The 21,855-nt window shown below is 48.0% G+C and overlaps 2 protein-coding genes and 12 non-coding genes across 15 annotated transcripts in view; 1 reads left to right on the forward strand and 13 right to left on the reverse strand.

Moving 5' to 3' along the window:
- LOC144143603 (argininosuccinate synthase-like) overlaps nt 1-21,855 on the reverse strand; it is a 200,824-nt gene that overhangs the window by 109,681 nt on the left and 69,288 nt on the right. The gene's annotated exons all lie outside the window — the stretch shown is intronic.
- On the forward strand, nt 242-3,874 carry LOC144143598 (uncharacterized). The gene has a single exon (XM_077675421.1). The coding sequence runs from the start codon at nt 653-655 to the stop codon at nt 1,922-1,924; it is 1,272 nt and encodes a 423-aa protein (XP_077531547.1). The 5' UTR covers nt 242-652; the 3' UTR covers nt 1,925-3,874.
- Trnag-ucc (transfer RNA glycine (anticodon UCC)) lies at nt 7,083-7,154 on the reverse strand. Its single transcript has one exon. It is a non-coding gene; the product is annotated as a tRNA-Gly (tRNA).
- Nucleotides 7,562-7,633, reverse strand: Trnag-ucc (transfer RNA glycine (anticodon UCC)). The gene has a single exon. It is a non-coding gene; the product is annotated as a tRNA-Gly (tRNA).
- Nucleotides 8,997-9,068, reverse strand: Trnar-ucu (transfer RNA arginine (anticodon UCU)). The gene has a single exon. It is a non-coding gene; the product is annotated as a tRNA-Arg (tRNA).
- Nucleotides 9,954-10,025, reverse strand: Trnar-ucu (transfer RNA arginine (anticodon UCU)). Its single transcript has one exon. It is a non-coding gene; the product is annotated as a tRNA-Arg (tRNA).
- Trnar-ucu (transfer RNA arginine (anticodon UCU)) lies at nt 10,432-10,503 on the reverse strand. The gene has a single exon. It is a non-coding gene; the product is annotated as a tRNA-Arg (tRNA).
- Trnar-ucu (transfer RNA arginine (anticodon UCU)) lies at nt 11,389-11,460 on the reverse strand. Its single transcript has one exon. It is a non-coding gene; the product is annotated as a tRNA-Arg (tRNA).
- On the reverse strand, nt 13,303-13,374 carry Trnar-ucu (transfer RNA arginine (anticodon UCU)). Its single transcript has one exon. It is a non-coding gene; the product is annotated as a tRNA-Arg (tRNA).
- Nucleotides 14,257-14,328, reverse strand: Trnag-ucc (transfer RNA glycine (anticodon UCC)). The gene has a single exon. It is a non-coding gene; the product is annotated as a tRNA-Gly (tRNA).
- Nucleotides 14,736-14,807, reverse strand: Trnag-ucc (transfer RNA glycine (anticodon UCC)). Its single transcript has one exon. It is a non-coding gene; the product is annotated as a tRNA-Gly (tRNA).
- Nucleotides 18,080-18,151, reverse strand: Trnag-ucc (transfer RNA glycine (anticodon UCC)). Its single transcript has one exon. It is a non-coding gene; the product is annotated as a tRNA-Gly (tRNA).
- Nucleotides 19,516-19,587, reverse strand: Trnar-ucu (transfer RNA arginine (anticodon UCU)). The gene has a single exon. It is a non-coding gene; the product is annotated as a tRNA-Arg (tRNA).
- On the reverse strand, nt 21,410-21,481 carry Trnar-ucu (transfer RNA arginine (anticodon UCU)). The gene has a single exon. It is a non-coding gene; the product is annotated as a tRNA-Arg (tRNA).

Consider the following 21,855-nt stretch of genomic DNA (forward strand, 5'->3'; position numbering starts at 1 on the left):
AATGCCAAAGAAGGCATAGGGGAATGGTTAGACAATTTTTTACCCTGAGTGACGTTACTTTTTTTTTATTAATACGTGAGAAAGAAAGAAAGAAAGAAAAACACGCGCCCAGAGTGGGGACCGAACCCACGCCTTTCGATTAGATCTCGAATGCCTTACCAATTCGGCTATCTGGGCGACTGTGTTCTCCTTCGCTTTCTGGGGTATTTATATTTACCACAACTGTATCTCCCCGCAGGGGGCATCTGCTAAAGCAGATGTTTGCGTGTACTGTGCGACACCACGGACCCCGAGCACCCACGTCTAGCCGTACGTGGCAGCGCCGTGACCGGGGAAAAGAGGGTCCTGGTGGTTGAGCCGACGCCGAGTGCTTGGACCTTTAAGGCCCCTTGGCGAAGGCAACACACCACTTTGGCCTCCGCTTCTCGTAGACGGCACCTCCGGTCTGACCCGCCCGGGGGGAATCGGCAGTCGCCTTTTCCTGTCCTCCCCTTCAACCTTTGACTTTCCTATCTTCTCTCTAACAACTTTCCTGTCGTCTCGTTCTTTCTCAGTTTCCTTTTTTCCTGGCGGCTAGGGTTAACCTTGTGTGGCGGACAACCCTGTGTTCAGCCATATTTGGTTATAGTCGCGGTGTACAGCTGGCGTAGGCATGACTTGGTCACGAGTTCATGTCCCGTCCCCTTGTTGGGCTCCATGGTGGGTGGCTGGCACCATGGCCGAACAGTTTTTTCAATTTATGGCTTCCTTTTTTCGCCCATCTGATCCCTCTCGTAAAAGAGGAGGCACCGATGCAACCGCTCAGTTTTTCACGAAGAACGTTGCCAACTTTCCACGCTTCCACGTAATACACAGCAGTGACGAAGAGAAGACTGCCCGACTTGTATCGCCATTTCTAGTCGCAAAGACCCTAACTGCCACCATTGGGGAAGGCTATAAGATCAAGAAGCTTGCAAATGGAGACCTTCTACTCGAAGTACTTTACAAACATCAGCTCGACAAGCTCTCAGCGTTAACTTCTTTCGGAGAAATTCCTGTAACTGTCAGTGAGCACCGATCACTAAATACAGTCCGCGGAGTCATCTCAGATGACGACCTAAAGTATGTGTCCGAGGAAGAGCTTCTAGAAGGTCTGAAGGAACAAAATGTGACAAATGTCTACCGTATCAAAATCAAAAGAGAAAACAAAGAAATTCAGACAAGGCATATCGTCCTCACCTTTGCATCAAGCATCCTCCCAGAATCTGTGGAGGTGGGCTATACCAAAATGAAACTTCGACCCTACATCCCCAACCCACGGCGATGCTACAAATGCCAACGCTATGGCCACGGCTCATTGAACTGCCGGGGCCAACAGACATGTGCGAAATGTGCCTCTCATGAACACCCTCCTGAAAACTGTCAAGCCCAAACATATCTTTGTGTAAACTGTGAGGGCAACCACGCAGCGTACTCACGTGTTTGCCCTGCATGGAAAAAAGAAAAAGAGATAATAACACTCAAAGTAACAGAGAACCTGACATTTCGCGAAGCACGGAGGCGACTCTCCTCGGCGCATACGCGACCCTACTCCGTTGTGGTGCAACAGGGCGCAGCATCACAGCGGTCTTCGGCGCTTGCTGAAGCCACACAGAGTGAGGTTCCAGCAAGGCACCCCGCGCCCCCGGTGGAAGCAGCTAGCGCTGCGCCACCACCTCCAAAGCGGGCTGCACGGACCCCTGGTTCGGCAGTCTCCAAGGCCTCACCCCACACGGTGAGGTCAAACAGTTCGACACACGTGCGTTCTGCACGAACCTCCAGCGTCTCCGAAGAGACGATGGACACATCTGAAGGAGGTTCTGCGCCCTCTACGTCGGATGGGCGGCGGAACTCCCTAGACAACATAAAGAGAAACAAGCCCCGAATCACAGGACCGAAAACCTAGTTTTCACCCCACCAAAAAAAGCAGCATGGCATTCATTGTCCACTGGAATTGCAGAGGACTTTTAAATAATTTAAATGACATCAAAGACATCTTCGCCACACACTCTCCTGTAGCCGTTTGTGTTCAGGAAACAAACTTAGGTCCTAAACACCATAATATACTCAAAGGTTACCAGGTCTTTCGCTGCGACCGAGAGCAGGCGAGTAGGCTCTCGGGCGGAGTGGCAATAATTGTCAAAAATGGCATAGCAACTCGAGAAGACAAACTTAAAACTAGGCTAGAAGCAGTGGCGGTCACCCTGCTTGCATTTAAAACAATTACAGTGTGCTGCGTGTACATTGAACCACACCTCACAGTAACACTGCAAGATTTTGAAGACTTGGTAAACCAACTACCGGAGCCTTTTTTAATAGTTGGCGATTTTAATGCCCACTCTTCTTTTTTGGGGAGCGAAAAAACTGACGCAAGGGGGCAGATTTTAGAGGATTTTATTTTATCCAATAATGTTTGTCTTTTAAACACCGGCAAACCTACATACTGCTCTCCAAGCTCAGGGAAAATGAGCTGCATAGATTTATCCTTTAGTTCACCGAGTGTTTTTAGCGATATTAAGTGGGATGTCATTGATAACCCATACGGGAGCGATCATCTACCTGTAATCATTAGCGTAACATCATCATCACCAACCATTATCCCGACAAAACCACGCAGGTGGAAACTTCAGTTTGCCGACTGGGGTCTTTTTACTTCCGAAGCTACTTTAGACCAAGTTTTTTCGGACACACTGAGCATCGACGAATTGAATGAAAGGTTTACATCTTGCATCCTTAAGGCTGCACGGTTAGCTATTCCACAGTCCTCGGGAATGGTGAGACAAAACAACAAAGTATGGTGGACACAAGAGTGTAAGGAAGCCAAAAAGCAGCAAAACAAAGCATGGGGAGTCTTCCGAAGATATCCAACGCAAGAAAAGTTATTAGAGTTTAAAAGGAAACGAGCTAAAGCCCGATACATTCGGCGGAATGCCGAGAAAGATTCATGGAAAAATTACGTCTCGTCTATAAACAGCTCAGTCACATCAAAAAAAATGTGGGAGCAAGTTCGGAAACTCAATGGCACGTACTCCCCTTTTACAGTTCCTCTTCTAACAGCACCTGGTGTACAAAGTAGCCTAGAAGAGCAGGCGGATATACTGGGTGAACATTTCTCCAGCGTCTCCAGTTCTGTGCATTATGCAGAAGCATTTTTAAAATACAAACACACTGTAGAGAAACAAAAACTTCCAACACACGGTGGTATAAACGAACCTTATAATAGTTTAATAACGCTCCAAGAATTGAAGAGAGCTCTATCGGCCGGTAAGCAGACTGCACCCGGCCCAGATGATATACATTATGAAATGCTCGCACATCTTTCGGGTCCTTCTGTAGAAGTACTTCTGAAGTTTTTTAATAAAGTTTGGGTATCGGGAAGGATGCCGGTAGCCTGGAAAAAAGCATTCATTGTAGCTTTACTCAAACCCGGAAAGCCGCCAACCTCCCCAAGTAGTTATAGACCAATAGCCCTCACGAGCTGTCTAGCCAAAACTTTTGAACTTGTCGTGAATACCAGGCTAAGTTTTGTACTACAATCAGACGAACTTCTTGACATTCACCAGTGCGGGTTTAAAAAGGCGTGCTCAACAACTGATCATCTTGTCCGCCTCGAAAATACCGTACGAGAAGCATTCATACACAAACAACACTGTCTTGCTGTCTTTTTTGATCTGGAGAAGGCTTATGACACTACGTGGAGGTTTGGAATAATGCGGGATTTAGTAGAGTTAGGCATCCGTGGAAGAATGTTGAATTGCCTGAATGACTTCATGGCAAACCGTTCATTTCAAGTACGCCTGGGCTCAACCCTCTCGAGAACATTTGTACAGGAGAACGGGGTCCCTCAAGGGTGTATTCTAAGCATAACACTGTTCGTTGTAAAAATGAACTCCATATGCAAAATAATTCCAAAGTCGATTATGTACTCTGTCTATGTTGATGATCTTCAAATTGCTTGTACATCTTCCAATGTAGCAACATGCGAGAGACAAGTACAGTTGACTATAAACAAACTGACAACATGGGCAGACAGAAATGGTTTCCAGTTTTCAGCACGCAAAACAGTGGCTATTCTCTTCTCTCTCAAAAGAGGCTTACAGACCAATCCGACCCTACACCTCAAGGAAACCGACTTACCCATACAAAACGAACACAAATTTCTAGGCATAATGTTCGACAAAAAACTCACTTTTCTGCCCCACATCAATATGCTTAAAAAGAAAGCTTCGCGAGCTCTAAATATACTTAAGGTTCTGTCACGGAAACACTGGGGTTCCGACAGATCATGCCTTCTACAAGTTTATCGCTCCGTTGTTCGCTCCTGCCTAGACTATGGTAGCATTGTTTATGGCTCCGCGAGACAGTCCTACTTGAAACGATTGGATCCCGTTCACAATTTAGGTTTACGTCTCTCGTCTGGGGCGTATAGGACATCCCCAATAAACAGCCTCTACGTAGAAACAAATGAACCACCACTCACATATAGAAGAACAATGCTCACATGCTCATACGTACTAAAGATCCGTTCACTGCCGAAACATCTGTGTTACCCCATAGTTACAAAATGCCCATCTAGAACACTGTTCAATAATAAACCCCAAGCTATCAGACCATTGCTTCTTCGGTTTGAAGAGAGATGCCAAGAATTCACTACGCTGCACACATTACCTCAAATTTCCCATAGACAGAACCAACTACCCCCTTGGTATAGTTTTCCTACAACATGTGACTTCACACTAACACGCCTTCAAAAAAAGCAGACACCGCAAGAACATATTTTGCAGGAATTTTTGGCACTAAACGAAAAATACAAAGACTACACCTCATTTTACACAGACGGTTCCAAAACATCATGCTATGTTGGGAGTGCAGTAGTGCAAGGGAAATGGGAAAAGGTGATCAGGCTACCCCGGTGCGCTTCGGTTTACACAGCTGAATGTTATGCCATTGCTGTGGCGGTAGAAAGGATAATGAGGAATAAAATTAAACGCAGTATTATATATACAGACTCTCTCAGCGCAGTCACAGCAGTGCAATACAAAAATGCAGCTCAACCTCTAGTAGGAGAAATAATACACAATTTGGTAACAATCACAACACAAGGACAGGAAATTAAGTTGTGCTGGGTCCCTAGCCATGTGGGAATCAAAGGAAATGAGAGAGCCGACGTATGTGCCGCACAGGCGGGTAACGGAACAATAGAGACAGTACAGATTCCTCACAGCGACTGCATGAAATTTATACAGAGCAAACTGAGGGAAACTTGGCAGTCCTCATGGGATAAGGAAATCGACAACAAACTCCACCTGGTTAAACCCACGATAGAAGAGTGGGAATCAAGCAGACATGAAGAACGCCTCAAAGAAGTGATTTTATGCCGTCTCCGCATTGGACACACACATCTTACACATAACTTTCTTCTTATGAAACAAGACAAACCGAGATGTGAAGATTGTGACCAGGAACTTACAGTAAATCACATCTTATTCTCATGTACGAAATTCGAGGCCTTGAGGAAAAAACATTTTAGGCTGTTCTACAGCGAGCAAATTCCATTTCACCCCAGCCTACTTCTAGGAGAGAATGCTGTTGTCAAACTTCCCTCTGTCTTTAGCTTTTTAAAAGAAGCTACACTTCTAAACAAGCTATAACAAGATAAAGCAATCGGTTATTATCCACAAAAAACACAAAACCTTTTGTTTGGCGCATGATAGCCTTAGTTGCTTATGCGCCATAAAACACAACACAACACAACAACTGTATCTGACGCTCGAGGGTGGTAGCCAGCGCCACTCAGACTACACGGGGAGAAGGGGACCTTCTTTTCAACCCCCGGGGCGTGACTCAAACGTCTACAGCCTGTCATGAGCGGGTCAACTGGCGGGGAACCCTCTTATGCTACCTTGGCATCAAGGCTGCCAGAACCGAGGCCCTCGCTAAGCTTTTGCACGATAATAAGGTTTGGAAATGAGGGGCTCGTTAGGAAATACAGAAAGAAATGCCGGCAGTCTACAATGCCAAAGAAGGCATAGGGGAATGGTTAGACAATTTTTTACCCTTAGTGACGTTACTTTTTTATTATTAATACGTGAGAAAGAAAGAAAAACACGCGCCCAGAGTGGGGACCAAACCCACGCCTTTCGATTAGATCTCGAATGCCTTACCAATTCGGCTATCTGAGCGACTGTGTTCTCCTTCGCTTTCTGGGGTATTTATATTTACCACAACTGTATCTGACGCTCGAGGGCGGTAGCCAGCGCCACTCAGACTACACGGGGAGAAGGGGACCTTCTTTTCAACCCTCGGGGCGTGACTCAAACGTCTACAGCCTGTCATGAGCGGGTTAACTGGCGGGTAACCAACTTATGCTACCTTGGCATCAAGGCTGCCAGAACCCAGGCCCTCGCTAAGCTTTTGCACGATAATAAGTTTTGGAAATGAGGGGCTCGTTAGGAAATACAGAAAGAAATGCCGGCAGTCTACAATGCCAAAGAAGGCATAGGGGAATGGTTAGACAATTTTTTACCCTTAGTGACGTATCTTTTATTTTATTAATACTTGAGAAAGAAAGAAAGAAAGAAAAACACCTGCCAGAGTGGGGACCGAACCCACGCCTTTCGATTAGATCTCGAATGCCTTACCAATTCGGCTATCTGGGCGACTGTGTTCTCCTTCGCTTTCTGGGGTATTTATATTTACCACAACTGTATCTGACGCTCGAGGGCGGTAGCCAGCGCCACTCAGACTACACGGGGAGAAGGGGACCTTCTTTTCAACCCCCGGGGCGTGACTCAAACGTCTACAGCCTGTCATGAGCGGGTTAACTGGCGGGGAACCCTCTTATGCTACCTTGGCATCAAGGCTGCCAGAACCGAGGCCCTCGCTAAGCTTTTGCACGATAATAAGTTTTGGAAATGAGGGGCTCGTTAGGAAATACAGAAAGAAATGCCGGCAGTCTACAATGCCAAAGAAGGCATAGGGGAATGGTTAGACAATTTTTTACCCTTAGTGACGTTACTTTTTTTTATTAATACGTGAGAAAGAAAGAAAGAAAGAAAAACACGCGCCCAGAGTGGGGACCGAACCCACGCCTTTCGATTGGATCTCGAATGCCTTACCAATTCGGCTATCTGGGCGACTGTGTTCTCCTTCGCTTTCTGGGGTATTTATATTTACCACAACTGTATCTGACGCTCGAGGGCGGTAGCCAGCGCCACTCAGACTACACGGGGAGAAGGGGACCTTCTTTTCAACCCCCGGGGCGTGACTCAAACGTCTACAGCCTGTCATGAGCGGGTCAACTGGCGGGGAACCCTCTTATGCTACCTTGGCATCAAGGCTTCCAGAACCGAGGCCCTCGCTAAGCTTTTGCACGATAATAAGGTTTGGAAATGAGGGGCTCGTTAGGAAATACAGAAAGAAATGCCGGCAGTCTACAATGCCAAAGAAGGCATAGGGGAATGGTTAGACAATTTTTTACCCTTAGTGACGTTACTTTTTTGTTTATTAATACGTGAGAAAGAAAGAAAGAAAGAAAAACACGCGCCCAGAGTGGGGACCGAACCCACGCCTTTCGATTGGATCTCGAATGCCTTACCAATTCGGCTATCTGGGCGACTGTGTTCTCCTTCGCTTTCTGGGGTATTTATATTTACCACAACTGTATCTGACGCTCGAGGGTGGTAGCCAGCGCCACTCAGACTACACTGGGAGAAGGGGACCTTCTTTTCAACCCCCGGGGCGTGACTCAAACGTCTACAGCCTGTCATGAGCGGGTCAACTGGCGGGGAACCCTCTTATGCTACCTTGGCATCAAGGCTGCCAGAACCGAGGCCCTCGCTAAGCTTTTGCACGATAATAAGGTTTGGAAATGAGGGGCTCGTTAGGAAATACAGAAAGAAATGCCGGCAGTCTACAATGCCAAAGAAGGCATAGGGGAATGGTTAGACAATTTTTTACCCTTAGTGACGTTACTTTTTTTTTATTAATACGTGAGAAAGAAAGAAAGAAAGAAAAACACGCGCCCAGAGTGGGGACCGAACCCACGCCTTTCGATTAGATCTCGAATGCCTTACCAATTCGGCTATCTGGGCGACTGTGTTCTCCTTCGCTTTCTGGGGTATTTATATTTACCACAACTGTATCTGACGCTCGAGGGTGGTAGCCAGCGCCACTCAGACTACACGGGGAGAAGGGGACCTTCTTTTCAACCCCCGGGGCGTGACTCAAACGTCTACAGCCTGTCATGAGCGGGTCAACTGGCGGGGAACCCTCTTATGCTACCTTGGCATCAAGGCTGCCAGAACCGAGGCTCTCGCTAAGCTTTTGCACGATAATAAGGTTTGGAAATGAGGGGCTCGTTAGGAAATACAGAAAGAAATGCCGGCAGTCTAAAATGCCAAAGAAGGCATAGGGGAATGGTTAGCCAATTTTTTACCCTTAGTGACGTTACTTTTTTTTATTAATACGTGAGAAAGAAAAAGGATGAAATAAAAACACGCGCCCAGAGTGGGGACCGAACCCACGCCTTTCGATTAGATCTCGAATGCCTTACCAATTCGGCTATCTGGGCGACTGTGTTCTCCTTCGCTTTCTGGGGTATTTATATTTACCACAACTGTATCTGACGCTCGAGGGCGGTAGCCAGCGCCACTCAAACTACACGGGTAGAAGGGGACCTTCTTTTCAACCCCCGGGGCGTGACTCAAACGTCTACAGCCTGTCATGAGCGGGTCAACTGGCGGGGAACCCTCTTATGCTACCTTGGCATCAAGGCTGCCAGAACCGAGGCCCTGGCTAAGCTTTTGCACGATAATAAGGTTTGGAAATGAAGGGCTCGTTAGGAAATACAGAAAGAAATGCCGGCAGTCTACAATGCCAAAGAAGGCATAGGGGAATGGTTAGACAATTTTTTACCCTTAGTGACGTTACTTTTTTTTTATTAATACGTGAGAAATAAAGAAAGAAAGAAAAACACGCGCCCAGAGTGGGGACCGAACCCACGCCTTTCGATTAGATCTCGAACGCCTTACCAATTCGGCTATCTGGGCGACTGTGTTCTCCTTTGCTTTCTGGGGTATTTATATTTACCACAACTGTATCTGACGCTCGAGGGCGGTAGCCCGCGCCACTCAGACTACACGGGGAGAAGGGGACCTTCTTTTCAACCCCCGGGGCGTGACTCAAACGTCTACAGCCTGTCATGAGCGGGTCAACTGGCGGGGAACCCTCTTATGCTACCTTGGCATCAAGGCTTCCAGAACCGAGGCCCTCGCTAAGCTTTGGCACGATAATAAGGTTTGGAAATGAGGGGCTCGTTAGGAAATACAGAAAGAAATGCCGGCAGTCTACAATGCCAAAGAAGGCATAGGGGAATGGTTAGACAATTTTTTACCCTTAGTGACGTTACTTTTTTTTTATTAATACGTGAGAAAGAAAGAAAGAAAGAAAAACACGCGCCCAGAGTGGGGACCGAACCCACGCCTTTCGATTAGATCTCGAATGCCTTACCAATTCGGCTATCTGGGCGACTGTGTTCTCCTTCGCTTTCTGGGGAATTTATATTTACCACAACTGTATCTGACGCTCGAGGGCGGTAGCCAGCGCCACTCAGACTACACGGGGAGAAGGGGACCTTCTTTTCAACCCCCGGGGCGTGACTCAAACGTCTACAGCCTGTCATGAGCGGGTCAACTGGCGGGTAACCCTCTTATACTACCTTGGCATCAAGGCTGCCAGAACCGAGGCCCTGGCTAAGCTTTTGCACGATAATAAGGTTTGGAAATGAAGGGCTCGTTAGGAAATACAGAAAGAAATGCCGGCAGTCTACAATGCCAAAGAAGGCATAGGGGAATGGTTAGACAATTTTTTTACCCTTAGTGACGTTACTTTTTTTTTATTAATACGTGAGAAATAAAGAAAGAAAGAAAAACACGCGCCCAGAGTGGGGACCGAACCCACGCCTTTCGATTAGATCTCGAACGCCTTACCAATTCGGCTATCTGGGCGACTGTGTTCTCCTTTGCTTTCTGGGGTATTTATATTTACCACAACTGTATCTGACGCTCGAGGGCGGTAGCCCGCGCCACTCAGACTACACGGGGAGAAGGGGACCTTCTTTTCAACCCCCGGGGCGTGACTCAAACGTCTACAGCCTGTCATGAGCGGGTCAACTGGCGGGGAACCCTCTTATGCTACCTTGGCATCAAGGCTTCCAGAACCGAGGCCCTCGCTAAGCTTTGGCACGATAATAAGGTTTGGAAATGAGGGGCTCGTTAGGAAATACAGAAAGAAATGCCGGCAGTCTACAATGCCAAAGAAGGCATAGGGGAATGGTTAGACAATTTTTTACCCTTAGTGACGTTACTTTTTTTTTATTAATACGTGAGAAATAAAGAAAGAAAGAAAAACACGCGCCCAGAGTGGGGACCGAACCCACGCCTTTCGATTAGATCTCGAACGCCTTACCAATTCGGCTATCTGGGCGACTGTGTTCTCCTTTGCTTTCTGGGGTATTTATATTTACCACAACTGTATCTGACGCTCGAGGGCGGTAGCCCGCGCCACTCAGACTACACGGGGAGAAGGGGACCTTCTTTTCAACCCCCGGGGCGTGACTCAAACGTCTACAGCCTGTCATGAGCGGGTCAACTGGCGGGGAACCCTCTTATGCTACCTTGGCATCAAGGCTTCCAGAACCGAGGCCCTCGCTAAGCTTTGGCACGATAATAAGGTTTGGAAATGAGGGGCTCGTTAGGAAATACAGAAAGAAATGCCGGCAGTCTACAATGCCAAAGAAGGCATAGGGGAATGGTTAGACAATTTTTTACCCTTAGTGACGTTACTTTTTTTTTATTAATACGTGAGAAAGAAAGAAAGAAAGAAAAACACGCGCCCAGAGTGGGGACCGAACCCACGCCTTTCGATTAGATCTCGAATGCCTTACCAATTCGGCTATCTGGGCGACTGTGTTCTCCTTCGCTTTCTGGGGAATTTATATTTACCACAACTGTATCTGACGCTCGAGGGCGGTAGCCAGCGCCACTCAGACTACACGGGGAGAAGGGGACCTTCTTTTCAACCCCCGGGGCGTGACTCAAACGTCTACAGCCTGTCATGAGCGGGTCAACTGGCGGGTAACCCTCTTATACTACCTTGGCATCAAGGCTGCCAGAACCGAGGCCCTGGCTAAGCTTTTGCACGATAATAAGGTTTGGAAATGAAGGGCTCGTTAGGAAATACAGAAAGAAATGCCGGCAGTCTACAATGCCAAAGAAGGCATAGGGGAATGGTTAGACAATTTTTTTACCCTTAGTGACGTTACTTTTTTTTTATTAATACGTGAGAAATAAAGAAAGAAAGAAAAACACGCGCCCAGAGTGGGGACCGAACCCACGCCTTTCGATTAGATCTCGAACGCCTTACCAATTCGGCTATCTGGGCGACTGTGTTCTCCTTTGCTTTCTGGGGTATTTATATTTACCACAACTGTATCTGACGCTCGAGGGCGGTAGCCCGCGCCACTCAGACTACACGGGGAGAAGGGGACCTTCTTTTCAACCCCCGGGGCGTGACTCAAACGTCTACAGCCTGTCATGAGCGGGTCAACTGGCGGGGAACCCTCTTATGCTACCTTGGCATCAAGGCTTCCAGAACCGAGGCCCTCGCTAAGCTTTGGCACGATAATAAGGTTTGGAAATGAGGGGCTCGTTAGGAAATACAGAAAGAAATGCCGGCAGTCTACAATGCCAAAGAAGGCATAGGGGAATGGTTAGACAATTTTTTACCCTTAGTGACGTTACTTTTTTTTTATTAATACGTGAGAAAGAAAGAAAGAAAGAAAAACACGCGCCCAGAGTGGGGACCGAACCCACGCCTTTCGATTAGATCTCGAATGCCTTACCAATTCGGCTATCTGGGCGACTGTGTTCTCCTTCGCTTTCTGGGGAATTTATATTTACCACAACTGTATCTGACGCTCGAGGGCGGTAGCCAGCGCCACTCAGACTACACGGGGAGAAGGGGACCTTCTTTTCAACCCCCGGGGCGTGACTCAAACGTCTACAGCCTGTCATGAGCGGGTCAACTGGCGGGTAACCCTCTTATACTACCTTGGCATCAAGGCTGCCAGAACCGAGGCCCTCGCTAAGCTTTTGCACGATAATAAGGTTTGGAAATGAGGGGCTCGTTAGTAAATACAGAAAGAAATGCCGGCAGTCTACAATGCCAAAGAAGGCATAGGGGAATGGTTAGACAATTTTTTACCCTTAGTGACGTTACTTTTTTTTTTATTAATACGTGAGAAAGAAAGAAAGAAAGAAAAACACGCGCCCAGAGTGGGGACCGAACCCACGCCTTTCGATTAGATCTCGAATGCCTTACCAATTCGGCTATCTGGGCGACTGTGTTCTCCTTCGCTTTCTGGGGTATTTATATTTACCACAACTGTATCTGACGCTCGAGGGCGGTAGCCAGCGCCACTCAGACTACACGGGGAGAAGGGGACCTTCTTTTCAACCCCCGGGGCGTGACTCAAACGTCTACAGCCTGTCATGAGCGGGTCAACTGGCGGGGAACCCTCTTATGCTACCTTGGCATCAAGGCTGCCAGAACCGAGGCTCTCGCTAAGCTTTTGCACGATAATAAGGTTTGGAAATGAGGGGCTCGTTAGGAAATACAGAAAGAAATGCCGGCAGTCTACAATGCCAAAGAAGGCATAGGGGAATGGTTAGCCAATTTTTTACCCTTAGTGACGTTACTTTTTTTTATTAATACGTGAGAAAGAAAAAGGATGAAATAAAAACACGCGCCCAGAGTGGGGACCGAACCCACGCCTTTCGATTAGATCTCGAATGCCTTACCAATTCGGCTATCTGGGCGACTGTGTTCTCCTTCGCTTTCTGGGGTATTTATATTTACCACAACTGTATCTGACGCTCGAGGGCGGTAGCCAGCGCCACTCAAACTACACGGGTAGAAGGGGACCTTCTTTTCAACCCCCGGGGCGTGACTCAAACGTCTACAGCCTGTCATGAGCGGGTCAACTGGCGGGGAACCCTCTTATGCTACCTTGGCATCAAGGCTGCCAGAACCGAGGCCCTCGCTAAGCTTTTGCACGATAATAAGGTTTGGAAATGAAGGGCACGTTAGGAAATACAGAAAGAAATGCCGGCAGTCTACAATGCCAAAGAAGGCATAGGGGAATGGTTAGACAATTTTTTACCCTTAGTGACGTTACTTTTTTTTTATTAATACGTGAGAAATAAAGAAAGAAAGAAAAACACGCGCCCAGAGTGGGGACCGAACCCACGCCTTTCGATTAGATCTCGAACGCCTTACCAATTCGGCTATCTGGGCGACTGTGTTCTCCTTTGCTTTCTGGGGTATTTATATTTAACACAACTGTATCTGACGCTCGAGGGTGGTAGCCAGCGCCACTCAGACTACACGGGGAGAAGGGGACCTTCTTTTCAACCCCCGGGGCGAGACTCAAACGTCTACAGCCTGTCATGGGCGGGTCAACTGGCGGGGAACCCTCTTATGCTACCTTGGCATCAAGGCTGCCAGAACCGAGGCCCTCGCTAAGCTTTTGCACGATAATAAGGTTTGGAAATGAGGGGCTCGTTAGGAAATACAGAAAGAAATGCCGGCAGTCTACAATGCCAAAGAAGGCATAGGGGAATGGTTAGACAATTTTTTACCCTTAGTGACGTATCTTTTATTTTATTAATACTTGAGAAAGAAAGAAAGAAAGAAAAACACCTGCCAGAGTGGGGACCGAACCCACGCCTTTCGATTAGATCTCGAATGCCTTACCAATTCGGCTATCTGGGCGACTGTGTTCTCCTTCGCTTTCTGGGGTATTTATATTTACCACAACTGTATCTGACGCTCGAGGGCGGTAGCCAGCGCCACTCAGACTACACGGGGAGAAGGGGACCTTCTTTTCAACCCCCGGGGCGTGACTGAAACGTCTACAGCCTGTCATGAGCGGGTTAACTGGCGGGGAACCCTCTTATGCTACCTTGGCATCAAGGCTGCCAGAACCGAGGCCCTCGCTAAGCTTTTGCACGATAATAAGTTTTGGAAATGAGGGGCTCGTTAGGAAATACTGAAAGAAATGCCGGCAGTCTACAATGCCAAAGAAGGCATAGGGGAATGGTTAGACAATTTTTTACCCTTAGTGACGTTACTTTTTTTTATTAATACGTGAGAAAGAAAGAAAGAAAGAAAAACACGCGCCCAGAGTGGGGACCGAACCCACGCCTTTCGATTGGATCTCGAATGCCTTACCAATTCGGCTATCTGGGCGACTGTGTTCTCCTTCGCTTTCTGGGGTATTTATATTTACCACAACTGTATCTGACGCTCGAGGGCGGTAGCCAGCGCCACTCAGACTACACGGGGAGAAGGGGACCTTCTTTTCAACCCCCGGGGCGTGACTCAAACGTCTACAGCCTGTCATGAGCGGGTCAACTGGCGGGGAACCCTCTTATGCTACCTTGGCATCAAGGCTTCCAGAACCGAGGCCCTCGCTAAGCTTTTGCACGATAATAAGGTTTGGAAATGAGGGGCTCGTTAGGAAATACAGAAAGAAATGCCGGCAGTCTACAATGCCAAAGAAGGCATAGGGGAATGGTTAGACAATTTTTTACCCTTAGTGACGTTACTTTTTTGTTTATTAATACGTGAGAAAGAAAGAAAGAAAGAAAAACACGCGCCCAGAGTGGGGACCGAACCCACGCCTTTCGATTGGATCTCGAATGCCTTACCAATTCGGCTATCTGGGCGACTGTGTTCTCCTTCGCTTTCTGGGGTATTTATATTTACCACAACAGTATCTGACGCTCGAGGGTGGTAGCCAGCGCCACTCAGACTACACTGGGAGAAGGGGACCTTCTTTTCAACCCCCGGGGCGTGACTCAAACGTCTACAGCCTGTCATGAGCGGGTCAACTGGCGGGGAACCCTCTTATGCTACCTTGGCATCAAGGCTGCCAGAACCGAGGCCCTCGCTAAGCTTTTGCACGATAATAAGGTTTGGAAATGAGGGGCTCGTTAGGAAATACAGAAAGAAATGCCGGCAGTCTACAATGCCAAAGAAGGCATAGGGGAATGGTTAGACAATTTTTTACCCTTAGTGACGTTACTTTTTTTTTATTAATACGTGAGAAAGAAAGAAAGAAAGAAAAACACGCGCCCAGAGTGGGGACCGAAGCCACGCCTTTCGATTAGATCTCGAATGCCTTACCAATTCGGCTATCTGGGCGACTGTGTTCTCCTTCGCTTTCTGGGGTATTTATATTTACCACAACTGTATCTGACGCTCGAGGGTGGTAGCCAGCGCCACTCAGACTACACTGGGAGAAGGGGACCTTCTTTTCAACCCCCGGGGCGTGACTCAAACGTCTACAGCCTGTCATGAGCGGGTCAACTGGCGGGGAACCCTCTTATGCTATTTTGGCATCAAGGCTGCCAGAACCGAGGCCCTCGCTAAGCTTTGGCACGATAATAAGGTTTGGGAATGAGGGGCTCGTTAGGAAATACAGAAAGAAATGCCGGCAGTCTACAATGCCAAAGAAGGCATAGGGGAATGGTTAGACAATTTTTTACCCTTAGTGACGTTACTTTTTTTTTATTAATACGTGAGAAAGAAAGAAAGAAAGAAAAACACGCGCCCAGAGTGGGGACCGAACCCACGCCTTTCGATTAGATCTCGAATGCCTTACCAATTCGGCTATCTGGGCGACTGTGTTCTCCTTCGCTTTCTGGGGAATTTATATTTACCACAACTGTATCTGACGCTCGAGGGCGGTAGCCAGCGCCACTCAGACTACACGGGGAGAAGGGGACCTTCTTTTCAACCCCCGGGGCGTGACTCAAACGTCTACAGCCTGTCATGAGCGGGTCAACTGGCGGGTAACCCTCTTATACTACCTTGGCATCAAGGCTGCCAGAACCGAGGCCCTCGCTAAGCTTTTGCACGATAATAAGGTTTGGAAATGAGGGGCTCGTTAGTAAATACAGAAAGAAATGCCGGCAGTCTACAATGCCAAAGAAGGCATAGGGGAATGGTTAGACAATTTTTTACCCTTAGTGACGTTACTTTTTTTTTTATTAATACGTGAGAAAGAAAGAAAGAAAGAAAAACACGCGCCCAGAGTGGGGACCGAACCCACGCCTTTCGATTAGATCTCGAATGCCTTACCAATTCGGCTATCTGGGCGACTGTGTTCTCCTTCGCTTTCTGGGGTATTTATATTTACCACAACTGTATCTGACGCTCGAGGGCGGTAGCCAGCGCCACTCAGACTACACGGGGAGAAGGGGACCTTCTTTTCAACCCCCGGGGCGTGACTCAAACGTCTACAGCCTGTCATGAGCGGGTCAACTGGCGGGGAACCCTCTTATGCTACCTTGGCATCAAGGCTGCCAGAACCGAGGCTCTCGCTAAGCTTTTGCACGATAATAAGGTTTGGAAATGAGGGGCTCGTTAGGAAATACAGAAAGAAATGCCGGCAGTCTACAATGCCAAAGAAGGCATAGGGGAATGGTTAGCCAATTTTTTACCCTTAGTGACGTTACTTTTTTTTATTAATACGTGAGAAAGAAAAAGGATGAAATAAAAACACGCGCCCAGAGTGGGGACCGAACCCACGCCTTTCGATTAGATCTCGAATGCCTTACCAATTCGGCTATCTGGGCGACTGTGTTCTCCTTCGCTTTCTGGGGTATTTATATTTACCACAACTGTATCTGACGCTCGAGGGCGGTAGCCAGCGCCACTCAAACTACACGGGTAGAAGGGGACCTTCTTTTCAACCCCCGGGGCGTGACTCAAACGTCTACAGCCTGTCATGAGCGGGTCAACTGGCGGGGAACCCTCTTATGCTACCTTGGCATCAAGGCTGCCAGAACCGAGGCCCTCGCTAAGCTTTTGCACGATAATAAGGTTTGGAAATGAAGGGCTCGTTAGGAAATACAGAAAGAAATGCCGGCAGTCTACAATGCCAAAGAAGGCATAGGGGAATGGTTAGACAATTTTTTACCCTTAGTGACGTTACTTTTTTTTATTAATACGTGAGAAATAAAGAAAGAAAGAAAAACACGCGCCCAGAGTGGGGACCGAACCCACGTCTTTCGATTAGATCTCGAACGCCTTACCAATTCGGCTATCTGGGCGACTGTGTTCTCCTTTGCTTTCTGGGGTATTTATATTTACCACAACTGTATCTGACGCTCGAGGGTGGTAGCCAGCGCCACTCAGACTACACGGGGAGAAGGGGACCTTCTTTTCAACCCCCGGGGCGAGACTCAAACGTCTACAGCCTGTCATGGGCGGGTCAACTGGTGGGGAACCCTCTTATGCTACCTTGGCATCAAGGCTGCCAGAACCGAGGCCCTCGCTAAGCTTTTGCACGATAATAAGGTTTGGAAATGAGGGGCTCGTTAGGAAATACAGAAAGAAATGCCGGCAGTCTACAATGCCAAAGAAGGCATAGGGGAATGGTTAGACAATTTTTTACCCTTAGTGACGTTACTTTTTTTATTAATACGTGAGAAAGAAAGAAAGAAAGAAAAACACGCGCCCAGAGTGGGGACCGAACCCACGCCTTTCGATTAGATCTCGAATGCCTTACCAATTCGGCTATCTGGGCGACTGTGTTCTCCTTCGCTTTCTGGGGAATTTATATTTACCACAACTGTATCTGACGCTCGAGGGCGGTAGCCAGCGCCACTCAGACTACACGGGGAGAAGGGGACCTTCTTTTCATCCCCCGGGGCGTGACTCAAACGTCTACAGCCTGTCATGAGCGGGTCAACTGGCGGGTAACCCTCTTATGCTACCTTGGCATCAAGGTGCCAGAACCGAGGCCCTCGCTAAGCTTTTGCACGATAATAAGTTTTGGAAATGAGGGGCTCGTTAGGATATACAGAAAGAAATGCCGGCAATCTACAATGCCAAAGAAGGCATAGGGGAATGGTTAGACAATTTTTTACCCTTAGTGACGTTACTTTTTTTTTATTAATACGTGAGAAAGAAAGAAAGAAAGAAAAACACGCGCCCAGAGTGGGGACCGAACCCACGCCTTTCGATTGGATCTCGAATGCCTTACCAATTCGGCTATCTGGGCGACTGTGTTCTCCTTCGCTTTCTGGGGTATTTATATTTACCACAACTGTATCTGACGCTCGAGGGCGGTAGCCAGCGCCACTCAGACTACACGGGGAGAAGGGGACCTTCTTTTCAACCCCCGGGGCGTGACTCAAACGTCTACAGCCTGTCATGAGCGGGTCAACTGGCGGGGAACCCTCTTATACTACCTTGGCATCAAGGCTGCCAGAACCGAGGCCCTCGCTAAGCTTTTGCACGATAATACGGTTTGGAAATGAGGGGCTCGTTAGTAAATACAGAAAGAAATGCCGGCAGTCTACAATGCCGAAGAAGGCATAGGGGAATGGTTAGACAATTTTTTACCCTTAGTGACGTTACTTTTTTTTTTATTAATACGTGAGAAAGAAAGAAAGAAAGAAAAACACGCGCCCAGAGTGGGGACCGAACCCACGCCTTTCGATTAGATCTCGAATGCCTTACCAATTCGGCTATCTGGGCGACTGTGTTCTCCTTCGCTTTCTGGGGTATTTATATTTACCACAACTGTATCTGACGCTCGAGGGCGGTAGCCAGCGCCACTCAGACTACACGGGGAGAAGGGGACCTTCTTTTCAACCCCCGGGGCGTGACTCAAACGTCTACAGCCTGTCATGAGCGGGTCAACTGGCGGGGAACCCTCTTATGCTACCTTGGCATCAAGGCTGCCAGAACCGAGGCTCTCGCTAAGCTTTTGCACGATAATAAGGTTTGGAAATGAGGGGCTCGTTAGGAAATACAGAAAGAAATGCCGGCAGTCTACAATGCCAAAGAAGGCATAGGGGAATGGTTAGCCAATTTTTTACCCTTAGTGACGTTACTTTTTTTTATTAATTCGTGAGAAAGAAAAAGGATGAAATAAAAACACGCGCCCAGAGTGGGGACCGAACCCACGCCTTTCGATTAGATCTCGAATGCCTTACCAATTCGGCTATCTGGGCGACTGTGTACTCCTTCGCTTTCTGGGGTATTTATATTTACCACAACTGTATCTGACGCTCGAGGGCGGTAGCCAGCGCCACTCAAACTTCACGGGTAGAAGGGGACCTTCTTTTCAACCCCCGGGGCGTGACTCAAACGTCTACAGCCTGTCATGAGCGGGTCAACTGGCGGGGAACCCTCTTATGCTACCTTGGCATCAAGGCTGCCAGAACCGAGGCCCTCGCTAAGCTTTTGCACGATAATAAGGTTTGGAAATGAAGGGCTCGTCAGGAAATACAGAAAGAAATGCCGGCAGTCTACAATGCCAAAGAAGGCATAGGGGAATGGTTAGACAATTTTTTACCCTTAGTGACGTTACTTTTTTTTTATTAATACGTGAGAAAGAAAGAAAGAAAGAGAAACACGCGCCCAGAGTGGGGACCGAACCCACGCCTTTCGATTAGATCTCGAACGCCTTACCAATTCGGCTATCTGGGCGACTGTGTTCTCCTTTGCTTTCTGGGGTATTTATATTTACCACAACTGTATCTGACGCTCGAGGGCGGTAGCCAGCGCCACTCAGACTACACGGGGAGAAGGGGACCTTCTTTTCAACCCCCGGGGCGTGACTCAAACGTCTACAGCCTGTCATGAGCGGGTCAACTGGCGGGGAACCCTCTTATGCTACCTTGGCATCAAGGCTGCCAGAACCGAGGCCCTCGCTAAGCTTTTGCACGATAATAAGGTTTGGAAATGAGGGGCTCGTTAGGAAATACAGAAAGAAATGCCGGCAGTCTACAATGCCAAAGAAGGCATAGGGGAATGGTTAGACAATTTTTTACCCTTAGTGACGTTACTTTTTTATTATTAATACGTGAGAAAGAAAGAAAAACACGCGCCCAGAGTGGGGACCGAACCCACGCCTTTCGATTAGATCTCGAATGCCTTACCAATTCGGCTATCTGAGCGACTGTGTTCTCCTTCGCTTTCTGGGGTATTTATATTTACCACAACTGTATCTGACGCTCAAGGGCGGTAGCCAGCGCCACTCAGACTACACGGGGAGAAGGGGACCTTCTTTTCAACCCCCGGGGCGTGACTCAAACGTCTACAGCCTGTCATGAGCGGGTCAACTGGCGGGGAACCCTCTTATGCTACCTTGGCATCAAGGCTGCCAGAACCCAGGCCCTCGCTTAGCTTTTGCACGATAATAAGGTTTGGAAATGAGGGGCTCGTTAGGAAATGCAGAAAGAAATGCCGGCAGTCTACAATGCCAAAGAAGGCATAGGGGAATGGTTAGACAATTTTTTACCCTTAGTGACGTTACTTTTTTTTATTAATACGTGAGAAAGAAAGAAAGAAAAACACGCGCCCAGAGTGGGGACCGAACCCACGCCTTTCGATTAGATCTCGAATGCCTTACCAATTCGGCTATCTGGGCGACTGTGTTCTCCTTTGCTTTCTGGGGTATTTATATTTAACACAACTGTATCTGACGCTCGAGAGCGGTAGCCAGCGCCACTCAGACTACACGGGGAGAAGGGGACCTTCTTTTCAACCCCCGGGGCGTGACTCAAACGTCTACAGCCTGTCATGAGCGGGTCAACTGGCGGGGAACCCTCTTATGCTACCTTGGCATCAAGGCTGCCAGAACCGAGGCCCTCGCTAAGCTTTTGCACGATAATAAGGTTTGGAAATGAGGCGCTCGTTAGGAAATACAGAAAGAAATGCCGGCAGTATACAATGCCAAAGAAGGCATAGGGGAATGGTTAGACAATTTTTTACCCTTAGTGACGTTACTTTTTTTATTAATACGTGAGAAAGAAAGAAAGAAAGAAAAACACGCGCCCAGAGTGGGGACCGAACCCACGCCTTTCGATTAGATTTCGAATGCCTTACCAATTCGGCTATCTGGGCGACTGTGTTCTTCGCTTTCTGGGGTATTTATATTTACCACAACTGTATCTGACGCTCGAGGGCGGTAGCCAGCGCCACTCAGACTACACGGGGAGAAGGGAACCTTCTTTTCAACCCCCGGGGCGTGACTCAAACGTCTACAGCCTGTCATGAGCGGGTCAACTGGCGGGGAACCCTCTTATGCTACCTTGGCATCAAGGCTGCCAGAACCGAGGCCCTCGCTAAGCTTTTGCACGATAATAAGGTTTGGAAATGAAGGGCTCGTTAGGAAATACAGAAAGAAATGCCGGCAGTCTACAATGCCAAAGAAGGCATAGGGGAATGGTTAGACAATTTTTTACCCTTAGTGACGTTACTTTTTTTTTATTAATACGTGAGAAAGAAAGAAAGAAAGAAAAACACGCGCCCAGAGTGGGGACCGAACCCACGCCTTTCGATTAGATCTCGAACGCCTTACCAATTCGGCTATCTGGGCGACTGTGTTCTCCTTTGCTTTCTGGGGTATTTATATTTACCACAACTGTATCTCACGCTCGAGGGCGGTAGCCAGCGCCACTCAGACTACACGGGGAGAAGGGGACCTTCTTTTCAACCCCCGGGGCGTGACTCAAACGTCTACAGCCTGTCATGAGCGGGTCAACTGGCGGGGAACTCTCTTATGCTACCTTGGCATCAAGGCTGCCAGAACCGAGGCCCTCGCTAAGCTTTTGCACGATAATAAGGTTTGGAAATGAGGGGCTCGTTAGGAAATACAGAAAGAAATGCCGCCAGTCTACAATGCCAAAGAAGGCATAGGGGAATGGTTAGACAATTTTTTACCCTTAGTGACGTTACTTTTTTTTTATTAAT

Source organism: Haemaphysalis longicornis, unplaced genomic scaffold (assembly GCF_048455015.1).
Source record: "Haemaphysalis longicornis isolate Haplotype H1 unplaced genomic scaffold, Haemaphysalis longicornis Haplotype H1 scaffold_1, whole genome shotgun sequence".
NCBI classification, from domain to species: Eukaryota; Metazoa; Arthropoda; class Arachnida; order Ixodida; family Ixodidae; genus Haemaphysalis; species Haemaphysalis longicornis.

What these genes read in the sequence shown, in the direction of transcription:
- LOC144143598 (XM_077675421.1), top strand. Translation starts at nt 653, where the DNA reads ATGACTTGGTCACGAGTTCATGTCCCGTCCCCTTGTTGGGCTCCATGG.